The 12,062-nt window shown below is 42.5% G+C and overlaps 1 protein-coding gene across 7 annotated transcripts in view; it reads left to right on the top strand.

Annotated features, from left to right (window-relative positions):
• RBMS3 (RNA binding motif single stranded interacting protein 3) overlaps positions 1-12,062 on the top strand; it is a 691,053-nt gene that overhangs the window by 248,400 nt on the left and 430,591 nt on the right. For 3 of the 7 annotated variants that reach the window (XM_056483538.1, XM_056483537.1, XM_056483534.1), the window contains exon 1: positions 9,899-10,474. The exons of 2 other annotated variants lie outside the window; for them this stretch is intronic. In XM_056483538.1, the coding sequence (XP_056339513.1) occupies positions 10,400-10,474 (75 nt within the window). In that variant the 5' untranslated portion in view covers positions 9,899-10,399. Of the gene's footprint in view, positions 1-9,898; positions 10,475-12,062 lie in introns of those variants that run through there. 2 more of the 7 variants (XM_056483536.1, XM_056483539.1) reach the window with 1 other exon arrangement.

Genomic DNA, 12,062 nt, shown 5'->3' with positions numbered 1-12,062 from the left:
TATAACACCAGTGCTTTGATGTATTGTCTTCACTGCCCCTGTAACATCCCTCTTTTACTCCCAGTCTCCTCTTGTGCTCCCTCCTCCACACCTCCTCATCTCAGTGACTGATGGGCAGCACCCCAACAGCCCAGCAGAGATAGGGCAGTATCTCACAGTACTCCTAGAGCTGTGTGCCAGCATCTCCTGCCATGCCTGCCATCCCTGCCTCCTGCTCTGTACAGCTCCTGCTCCTGGAAGGAAGGTGCCAATTCTGTGTCTGTCTGCAGAGGTCTAGGGAAGCTGGAAGAGAAGCAGATATAGGGATTAGGGAGATATATGCTGAGGATACAGGGACTGTGCCTTTTCAAGGGTTTCTCATGTGGCCAGACCTGGAAAGTTTTCACAAGAAAGTAGAAGGTGCATTTCTGACAGAGTCACCCATTTGGGAAAATTTCTGGTCCCTCTTCCACGTGTTCTAAGGAACCTTGCCTTCCTTCAGCCTCCTTCCAGCCAATCTAGCTCCTCCGTCCAAGGAGAAGAGGCTGGATGAGCTTGGCTATTTTTTTCTTCATTTGGCACCACCTTATTCCAACACAGGTAAAAAAAATTGTATCTTTCTTGAGAAACAGGAAAAGGACAAATGGCTTGACTGAAATTTCTCACCATGAACTCGAAGGGAGGATGTGATCTTCAGGAGGGAAATATCTGACTGCAGTGATAGAGATCTGACAAACCAGTGTTTCATTCCAATGAATGTCTGAGACCATGGGAAATGTCAAGCTCCCATAGTGACAGAACACCCCTGGCCCTTCTGATAAAACATTCAAGTCATTGACTAGCACAAAGCATCTGTTGCTAAAATACAATTTCCCAATTAAATGAAATACAGTTATTATTTGGGTTTTGTTCTCCTACAAGCTCTTCACAGTAGAGAAACATCTACCTTTGCTTGGTGGGAATGTACCAAATGGCCAAAGTGCAAATTATCTGCAAGCTGAATTTGTGTCAGTATTTCATCTGAAAAACTATGTCAAAAGATTAATATTTAACTCCTACTCACTTCCAGTGGTTTCTGCTTGTAATTTTTACCCTGCTGTATGAGGTGAGAATTCTTTGGCAAAGATTGCTATTAAGGTTTTAAGCTGATATATGTTTTGCTGCAATAGGATCCTGAAAAGACAAGCATGGTGATATCGGGGGTGTACAACTTGCAGTTGTGAGAAGAGAACCTGTGTACATCTGTACTTAGCAGAAATGTCTTTAAAGCCCTTTATTGAAAAGAAGTCAGTAAGAGGTGAGATTAATTGGATCCTCAGTTTGTGAGACCTAATTCTTCCTCTGTTAATGAACTTAATATTCTCACCTTCTACTTTATTTTAACTCTGTCCACAACTCTGCCAAAGCACCTGGGCTGACATGAATATTGATGTTTATGGCATACTGTGCTCTCTCTTCCCATCTAGTAGGAGGGATTTGCAAGTTAAAAAAATAGTACAGTGATATCTTTTTCCCCACGTGAATATTTTTGTTCTACATTCAAAGAACTGCAACATAAGTAAGAAAGTGGAGCCTAAAGCATCTGTGGCTGAGGAATGGGGGCAACAGAAAAAAATAATGGAGAGAAAATTCGAGAAAAATAAAGTGCTTGTGCTGGCAAGACAGGCAGTTAGGCAGGGACAGAAATAAAGAGGAAACAAAACAGATGAAGGATTACAGAGTAAAAACTGTTTGGGAATAGGATGTTGGGAGCGGTAAATAGGCTAGAACAATAGGGATGAACATTTGCTGAATGTGAATAGAAATCACTATAAAGTTTCCACCATCTCCTAATAAAAATACAGTAGCCTTGAGTCCTTGTGCTTTATTAAAAACTCCAGCTGGAATACATAAAAGAAGGCAGGAAAATTATTCTCAAGCCAGATAACTTTCAGATGAAGGAGAATGTAGAGATTTGATGAGATTTTTTTGAAGGCAAAAAATATTTGATGAACAAGACTGAAGAAAAGATGCACAAAGGAGGGGAGGAAGCAAAAGAAAAAAGAAATTGTAAAGGGAAAAGAGAGAAGATTTGAGCTATAATTAGCATTTATCTGCTCGCAGGAAATAAATGATCTCTTACCCAAAGAATTTTTCTGGTACAGGAAAATGTCAGTCCTAACCCTGTTTTTGTTAGATGTCAGGTATTACCCTCCCTTTTGCTCTGGCAAGCGTACAAGTGGAGGATTAGGAGGTTAAACATTTCTACAGTGCGCTCTGTTCAGAATGGGCTTGGTACTGTTTAGTGGACAATGAGCTATACTGCAGCTGACAAAATACAGGTTTCCTGAACCAAATATATTCAGTTCAATACATTTTCTTTGGTTATGATGGACAGTAATCTAGTGTGACATAAGGTTTCATTTTGCACGGCAGGCTGCATTGGTTCTGTGGAAAATGGAAGCTGTCCATTACAAAAAAATGCCATTATTCCTATAAAAGACTAAACTGATCTGAAAAACATAGAATTGGTTCAAGTCTGCAGCTTACCTTCACATGGAACTTTTTACCCAACTCCCAGTCCTGTACTTCTCCATTTGCTATTCATTCTCTTCCTATCTTGGTGAGACAGAATTTGAGAGCCAGAAATTCCCCCTCTGTTGGGAATCGTTACACACAATCTTTTGATTCCATATTTAGTGGACACTTATAATTTTTCTTGTAATGCTTTCAGGGAAGCTTTACATGTTGATAAGAAGGCACTAGCAGTCTAGTACGTGTTTTTATGTGCTTTCCACTTCAGTTCCCGGTTGTGTTTAGGTGAGAAGGAAAAGAATAGCATTTTGTTATGGCTGAAGATTACAGTTCCTCTCAACCTGTGATTTTTCTTTATTTATAAAATACTTTGGACTGAATAGACTCAGAATTACTGTAGAGCTTACTGGCACAAGCTAAAGTGCAGATTGCTTTTCCCAGTCATGAATTTCAGTTAAAAACAAACAACTGATGAACACATTCCCCTAGAGACTGATTTAAATAGGGGTATTTCATTTGTATATTTCCCAAATAATATTTTCCAGCATGTGTAGAGATAAAAGAGAGATTTTGCTTAAGATATTTTTGAAAATATCTTAAGAGATTTGTTTTTAGACTTTGATTTTTCCTTTTTCAAGGGGACTAAGTAGGAAAATATTTATTGCAGTTGGGTCAAGCAGAATTTTAGTGGAAAAATTAAAATAAAAAATCAAATTTGAACCAAACTGAAAGAAATGAGGTTTGAGATTTTATCAAAACCATAAAAATTCCAGTAGTTGTAATAAAAAAAAATATTTTTACAAACACTTTTGAATGAAGTTTTGGACAAATTTGCAAGGGTAGTGCCGTAATTGTACCATGTTTTAAAAGAGGGTCTATTAGGAGATGAAATAGAAATTATTAGCAAAAGTTCCTTCAGGCCTTATTTACAGCCAGCATTAGATGAAGTGTTACTTAGTGGGCAAATAAGCCTGCCAGATATGAAAGAGACAAAAAGAAATGTGTCTTGGCATGCTGGGGAGGATATAAGTATGGAGCAAGCAGAATCTATTATATTTGATAGTGATGGAATGTTGCCTGAAATGACCCTCCATTCTTGCCTATTGTTAACTTTTTCTCATGGAAAAAAAAAAAAAAAAAAGCCACAGCCAGTGAATTCTCTAATAGTAGCTGTCTGGATGGTAGAACAACAAACTGTTTACATACATTATTACAGATTTCTGCTGCGTTGTTTTGGTGCCCAACCAAAATTGAGGTTCCCCTGTGGTACTGTATAAACACAGAGATTTTTCTCACCATAAAGAGCTCCAGTTGACACTCATGAGACAGAGACAGACAGCAGGGAGCAGCAGAAGTGGTTTGTCCAAGGTCATGTTGTAGGTCAGTGGCAGCACCAGCAGGAAAACAGGACCCAGAAGTCTGGGTTTGTGCAAATAGGGGCATTTACCAGCATAGTCACTCCCAGGGAAGAATGCCCATATGAGGGTATAACTCTATGGATATAACTCTAGCTGTCGAGGATGCTGGTGCAATTACATCAGCAAACTTTCCCAGGCAGATGAACCCCTGCTCATGGGCTCTTTAAGCACAAAACCCTGCTGCAAGGAGACCTTCTGCCAAAGAGTGTTGTTGGAAATCTAGCAAGAGGAAGGAAAGAAAAAAACAAAACAAAATAGTCCTCACTTCAATTAGAGGAAAAGATAATTCCTTTCAAGTCGAGAGGCTCAACTCCTGCTGGCCTTTGTTCTTAAGATTACCCTTGCTGTAATTTCACAGAGTAACTTGAATAATGCCAGTTTGTTCTGTGATTACCCTCAGCTGGAGCACAAAATTAATATCTCACTAAGTAATTCAGTACATGATGGGTGAACATTTAGTCAAACATGCCCTAAAAAGCTAGGATTTTCAATGTTTGCTGGAACTCCTTCAGTGACAATTAATTGCCTGTGTTCGTATATGTTTATGAGCCTCAGTAAACAGGCAGCATATTTACGTCTCCCCATTACCTTCAGAAATAAACTTCCTGAAGAGAAAAAACCTCATGTTCCCTGATTACAATCTAATTTTAAGTAAACAAGGGGCGGGGAAAGTGACTAGTAAGCAGGACTTTGGAGGGAGGAAGGTGGGAGGTGAAGAATTTTCTCCCTCTGGAACCATACCACATCTAATGCTGTTAGTGTTAAATTAATATGCTGCAAGAAAGAATGGCTGTGGCTAGTCCTCTTAGTGTTTGGGGTTTTGTTTGCTTTTTTTATCCTAAGAGTTTGGACTCAAGACCAGATGCAACATTTACTAACTTGTGATGTGGAGTTGCTATAGAAAATTCTACCTTTGAAAGGCATGTCCTCTAACCGGTGCACAATTCTGGTATTTTTTGAAAGCCCTAAACCATTGATGTGTGATAATATGATATGCTACAGCCAATGTCTCTCTCCCACCTCTTCACATTGCACCCATTGCCATTGCACTGCTTTCTTTCCACAAGAATCCCTTCCAGAATTGAAAGTATCAATCTTTTGCCCCATTGGTCTTATTTGCTGTGGCTTTTACCATGCAACGAAGGTTTGTGGGGCGAGAGGAATCCCCCATTTTTTGTCACAACTGGGACATTGCCATTGACTAGTTATGTTACTTTATCTTCTGCATTGCAGGATGAATTAACTCTTGCAAAGTGTTCAGAGATGTGTAGGAAACAGACTGTAGACAAAAGACTAAGTATTTTTTACTTTGGTTGTATCCATTAACATCTGCAGAAAGAAGACATTAGTGCATAATTTCAGTCTGTCTGTACAACTGACTGCTAGTTTCACTGGCTTGTGCTGGTAAGGGAGTATATCAGGTGGAAAACACAAACAATTTAGTCAATGTTCATTGTTGTTCACTTTTCATCTAAAATTTTTCACTCTGCTGCTGTCCAAAGATTTCCTTTAGGACTGGACATTTAGGTAAAAGTAGACTAATGGAAAACCCTGAGCCATAATGTAAAGACAGAAGATGATAAAGTGAAAAATAATGAAGTATGATGATAGATGGCAATTCTTTGCTGTTGCCCAAAATCTTAACCATTAACTCTTTCAAATTTACTCTAGGCCACTCTGCCTTATTCTAGACTTTGTGCTGTTGTGATGGTTAGTGCTGAAGGTTGGAGAGCAAACCTGCTGGGTTTCTTCATGCAGACAGGGAAGGGGTGGGTGTGTGTGAAGATAAAGCCACCTCTGGTGGTCTCTTATGAAAGGAAAGCACCTGAAAACCATGGCATCCCCCAAATCAGAGAGGTTCTGTCAATCCCAGACACTTAATGCTGTCATTGTTAAGCTAAGTGTTTTGATCCTGTGTGTCTTTTCACCTTCTCCGTGGCTATCACATGCTCTACTGATGGTTGCACCAGGATATGCCCCTCCTTAGAAACTTGGTTAGCTCTCCTTAGGGAAATCAGCTTGATAAATGATCCATTAAATAATAAAATTTTGTGTTCATCAATATAGTTTTAAGGTAGCTGGATTGAAGGAGCTGACAGATCTAAAAATAAAATCAGTGCTCTTCTTGTAATCCACTGTAAACAAGCTGTCAAGCATCACTGTGGTCTCCTTTGTAATAGCTTTAATAAGTAAATAGAATAAAAGTAGAGAGATGGTAAAAAATGTAAATCAAATATAATTGTTCTTTTTTTTTTTTCTTTAACCTATTATATTGCTTGAGGTGGTGGTATCTCTATTTCTCTACTCCTGATGTAGAAAATTGTGACATAATTTTGCTGAAGTTAAATCTTCTAGAATATATATTGCTGCTTTTAAAGAGCAAGAAGCTAGGAAATGTTTTAATTGCTCCCTGACTCTGATACCTATGACGTTAGAAGATTTAATAGGCTAGGTAAGCTTATTAAAAAAAAAAAAAAAGCCTATGTAGAAATGTATTTTATCAAATAAAACCCCCTGAATTTTCTATCAGGTATCTGCTTTTTTCTTTTAACTCAGTTTTTTTGAATGAAGAAATCTGCATTCTATGACACGTAAAAATACATCCAAACATATGTAGATTTTCTGTACTTCAGGCTGCCAGGAAAATGAGTCTCTGGGTGTTTTTTTTTTTTCTTTTTTTTTCCTTCTGTTTTTTTCTTTTTTTTTTTTTCTGTTGGTTAACTTCAGGTTTTTTATCCACATCTTTGGTTGTTGCTGGGTTAATATCCTTTAGTGCCTGTCTTTGAATGTACTTGGCTGTCAAGTTTACAGAGGATGTGTTCCCATTTATTTATTTCATTTCCTTTCTAAATTTCCCATAGAAGAGATCCTTTCTGCTCACCTGGCTCTTGAATCTGCCCTCGGGTCAGTGACACCAGTGGCAGCAGTGCCTTTGCAGTTGCACTGGGATCTGGCTCCCTGCCTGGGTTCCTGAAGCTGGGACTGGCTGGGGCTTGATAATGAGCCCTCCCATAGGAAGAAAAAAAAGTTGTGAAGTTTGCTCACTGTTGCTCACTGGGATCGAACAGCTTGTCTTTTCTTTTGAGGAACATTTATACTTAACACTCAGTAGGCAAACTGCTATTTCAGTTTGCAAGTGGATTCAGTTATTCAAATGCACAGGCCAGAAAATGAAGGGGATTCTATTTAAACAGTGTGCTCCCAAGTCACAGATGATCTTTTTGATGTCTGTATTTTGCAAATGGAAATTTTCCATTTTCCAGCTCTAGCATTTGTTCAGAGGCTGTATGCTATCTAAATCTGCTTTTGTGGCTGCTCATTTGCATTTTTGCTATGCTATATTGCCTCCTGTCTTCTCCCCTTGGCCCCCCACTCTTTTATATTGAATTCCTATTTTTGCTGCCTCCACTCCGTCTTGCATCTCTGAAGACTCAATCATGCGAGATGCTGAGCACTCAGAGCAAACAGCAGAGGCTGCTCAGCACCTGCTCAGGATTGCAGGTGAAACGGGAAATCCAAACCATCTGCATATTGAAGACTTTTGCTGAGAGAGAGCAGATGAAAGGTGGAGCTGTTCCCCACACAGATAATAGTCCCATTTCTCCTGCAGCTTCCCACCTTTTCTCAGTTGCTAGAACTGCTGGAGCTACTAGCCAGAGCATCTGATGGGGAAGTGTCTGGAAATCTTCGGATGAAATCCCATGGCGTGATTTGAAATACTCACAGTAGTAAGATGATGTAGTCAAAACAGCTCTTCTGGATTTAAAATAATGGCCATGGAAAACAGTGAATGTTCATGTAGCTTTCTTGGTCAGAATGCACAGTTTTCTACATCCTTTAGTATTTATCTTTTATTTCACCATGTACACATAGGTTCTTTCTTCTCCCAAATCTGGTTACATCCACGTCTACAAGCAAACCGCTTAGCAAGAAAAACTGCGTTAATATCCTGAGGGAAAATTGAGAAGGTGAGGAGAGAAGCACAACAACTTAATTCTGGCAGTTGAAAGAACAATCTGAAAGTTGTCTCGGCTCAAAGTATCACGTACCGTCAAGTAATCACTATTCACTTCTGCAGATCCCAACCCTCAAATAGTCTATTTCACCCTCAGGGAAAGCCGGGCGGGGGGAGAAAAAAGTGTAAGCAAGAGTAACATGCACTACAATGAGAGGCAGCATATTTAAAGCTGAGCAGTGATACAAACCGTGGGGTGGGAGGCGGGGATTGCAGGTTTCTCCTCCCATTCTTATCTTTTTCCTAAATTCACTTCTCAGAAGGGAAGATGTATGAAAAAGAGGAACCCTCAGAAGAGGGACCGCATGGTCCTGGCTGGCCAGCTTGGAATGATAATAGTAACGATAGGGAATGAAAATACTCCAGTTTACCCAACCAAGCTTTTCTTCTGACTCCCTTGGAAACTGGGGCACTGGTAATGCTCCACAGGGCTCATCCAGGTGTGCAAGAACCTGCAGAATGCCTGTAGAGTTCTGTGGGAGCAGAGCACTCATTTTACAAAAGTTTTTCTCCTGCCACAGGAGGCAAACACCTGCGCGAGCATGGCATGGTGTTCCCACTGTCTGGCAGAGGGCTGGTACCTAATCACCAACGATGAAGAATGCTGGTGATGAAAACACAGTGTATAGGCAGTATTTTGAGCGTGTGTACGGCTTCCCACACTGCCCTTTTGGACTGGCCATGGGGCAGTTATGGGAATCCTTAATAAAACCCTCTGCTTATGAGAACAGAAAACTGCCAGAGTAAAGCGTGATATTTCCATGTTCCTGTCATGTGCAAGCACGTGCCCACAAACCAAAACACAGCTGGCAAGTCTAATTTTAGCTCTACCAGCCTTGAGAAGTGTCCCTTTAAAGAAATTCTTTTTATAATTCCTTTTTTTTTTTTTTTTTTTTTGAAGCAATTTGGTTGATAATACAGCAGCTGACAATCCCGCTGCCATACTATGGATGATTTAAATAAAAACAAAAAAGAAATTGCTGCCGCACATTTTTTTTCCCCCAAAAAATTTATAAATAGGCAAAACCACTATAGAAAGGCCCAGGAATCTGATGACATGTTAAAGAAATAAGTTATTGTAAAAAAAGGAGAAACGCTAGGATTTGCGTACAAGAGGAAACATTTTGTTATTCACGCACTTTTTTTTTTTTTTTTTTTTTTTTTTTTGTCCTGGTGATTTATAGCCCCGCTCTCCGTTGGTGTCTTTGGGAGGATAAATATTTGGGATGGCGGTGCTGACACAGGTCCTGGCGGCCTGGGATCTGCGGCAGGTGTGGGGCCCTGGGGGCACACCTGGGCACACCTGGGCCGGGCGGCGGCAGCTGCGAGCGGGGCAAACGCAGCCGCGGCCACTTTTGTGGCACCGAGGCTTTTTCACACGTCTGGGGGAAAGCACCCGCACGCCAGGCCGGCCGAATTTCCTCTTTACTCTCTTCCTCCATTTTGTTCCAACTTTAAACAAACCAAGTCTTATATAAGCGGTCTAACAAAGTATGTATTTAATATGTCTGGCCCGGGGTCGCCTCTCCGCGAAGTGCCGGATGACGGTGCGGAGTTTTCTGAAGGGGGAGGACGACGACGACTTCCCTGCTCGGCGGCCGGGCTCCGTGACCTTCCCCTCCCGTTCGTTAACGCACATATACGTGTATTTTTAAACTAAAACGATAGCCGCGGAGCCGCGCTGCGGGGCGCGGGGGCGGCCGCGGCCTGCCCGACCTCCCGGGGGAGCGGCGCGCCGAGGTCCCTCCCACCGGCGGCGCGGCGCGGAGGGGGTTTGAATGAAAGACAGGACGAGCCCTGAGCACCATGTCACTCCGTGAGGGAGGCTGCGGCAACTAGGCTGGGGAAGGCTCTTCCCTCCCCCCCCTTTTTTTTTTATTTTCTTTTTTTTTCTTTATTTTTATTTTCTTTTTTTTTTTTTTTCTTTTTTTTTTTTTCTTTCCTTTTTTTTTTTTTTTTTTTTTTTTTATTTGGTTGGAAGGGGGGTGGGTGGGGAAGCGAGAGGGGAGGGCTCGAGAGCGGGGCGAGCCGAGGAGAGGACGAGGAGAGCGAGCGAGCGGCTGTGCGGAGATTTGGAGTTGCACTGTGTTCCCGGCTCCTGTGGCAGGACGCTTCCCTCCCGAGCCGGGCAGCGGGCACCGCCGGAGGCACGCTGCTCCAGCGGGGAGGCGGGCTGCTCCGCCGCGGGCACCGGGCACAGGCTGCCAGCCACGCACGCACCCACACCCGCACGCACCCCGCGGCGCGCACACACACAGACACACGGACACAGACACACAGACACACGCGTTTATGTCCGTGCGGGCGCGTTTTTGGCTGCGCTGGAAGTAGCGCGCGGTAGACGGCGAGGAAGTCTCGGCAGCCTCCTCTGTCGCCCGCGCTGTCAGGAATAGCGGCGTGAGAGGAAGAAAGGCCCTGGGGCACTACAGCCTGCCAACGAGTTCCCCGCACCAGCCAGAAGGACTCCAGCTACATGGGCAAACGCCTGGACCAGCAGCCAATGTACCCCCAGTACACCTACTACTACCCCCACTATCTCCAAACCAAGGTAAGGGCTGGCGGGGCCGGGCGCTGGCGGGGGATGGAGAGCGGAGCCGCGCGAATTGCGGGCTCGCCTCTCCTCGTTGGCGATTTTTCTGTCTCTTTCTCGGGTTCGGTGTCACACAGAGCCGAGCTGGTAGGCAGAAAGCAGGCGTGAGAGAGGCAGGAAGGTTACTGTCTGCCCTCCCATTTATTTCTTTATTTCTTTTAATTTATTTTTTTTTTCCCAAGGGCTGCTGGCGTCGGCTAATTCCTTTTATTGTTTGGGGAGAACAGTGCGGTTAACGCTATCGTAACAGCGGGCAGGTAGTGTGTTTGTTATGGCATGGGATAAAGATTGCTCTGGACAGCATCGGACATAAACCACTTTTGGTGGGTCTTCAGTGATCTCTGCAGTTTACTCACAGCTTAAAAGGATTTTGCTGTTAGAAAAGCTGTCTGTGGCAACTCAAACTTTTAATCAGCTGAGGAGGAGATGCTGTGGAGCTCGGAGGAGAGCTCGGAGCTAACTGTCTGTAAATCTGGTGGAGTTTGTTTCAGGGCATTGCACTGGTTTTAATATTTCATTAAATATTGAGGATGATATGGCTGTACTCTGTTGCATTTTCAGAGGTCTAAAAAGAAAGGGTAACTAGTTTTGGAGAGTGTATCCAAGCGCGGACGCTTCCATTTTCTTTCTTCTTTTCTTAATAATTTTTAAAATACCAGCAGACTGGAAAGCAGGCCGGCCTCTCCTAGAGAGGCTGAGTGAAGTCTGTGCTACCTGGCCATGAGCTAGTTAATTAAAGCCTTATTTTTATAATGCTATTGTATAATAGTCTGCTCTCTGAAAAGATTTCCTGTGTGACCAAAGGACAGTAACAAAAGAAAGCCAGCCCTAAACCGAAAGTTTGCAAACCCTGTCAGGACGCTGTATTTGGAGGGAAGAAAAAGGAAAAAATACACACTTCACAAGGTGAAGTGTGACCTCACAGTCACAGATTAACAGTTTCAGTAAATAAACGAGCATCCTTTAGGAGGGAAAAGCCAAGGCAGGGCGCACGCACGTGCATATGGTACTGCGTGCACACATACACATTGCGCTCCTGTGGCAAATTTAACACATGGGACATTTGATGTGTGCAACTGTGTGTGGTGAAGTGCCACAAGGGAGGCTGACTTCTCCAGACTTTTGGTTTGAAGCATGTTAGTCTGGCTGTGGTCGTGAAAGGATAAGTTATATTCCTTGTTAATAAAAATTACTTTCCCGTTAACGTTTATAGCCTGACTACTGCATTATATAAATTAACTAATTGTAAAAACTGCAATTCTGGCTGGTTGGAGTTGTGATGACACCAGAAGCACTCAGTATGGTTACAGCCTTGTAATTCATGGCACGGTTACCTCTCACTTCTCTGCTCTGCTATTTCTTTCGCTGCACCATGCAGATATTTTTTGGTATAAAATTCATCCTTTTCTACATTTTGTATTTTGGCGTGGAATTTATCATTTCTCCCCCACTTCCTTTCAAGGTCAATCCAAACAGCATTTTACCTTTGTGACCATTTAGTGTGTAATGTTGCTGTTGCAGCAGCAGCAGCCCGTCACTAGCTTGA

Source organism: Oenanthe melanoleuca, chromosome 2, assembly GCF_029582105.1.
Source record: "Oenanthe melanoleuca isolate GR-GAL-2019-014 chromosome 2, OMel1.0, whole genome shotgun sequence".
Classification (NCBI taxonomy): Eukaryota; Metazoa; Chordata; class Aves; order Passeriformes; family Muscicapidae; genus Oenanthe; species Oenanthe melanoleuca.
The sequence above is the reverse complement of the archived record's forward strand: the minus strand, read 5'-3'. Positions and strand labels throughout refer to the sequence as shown.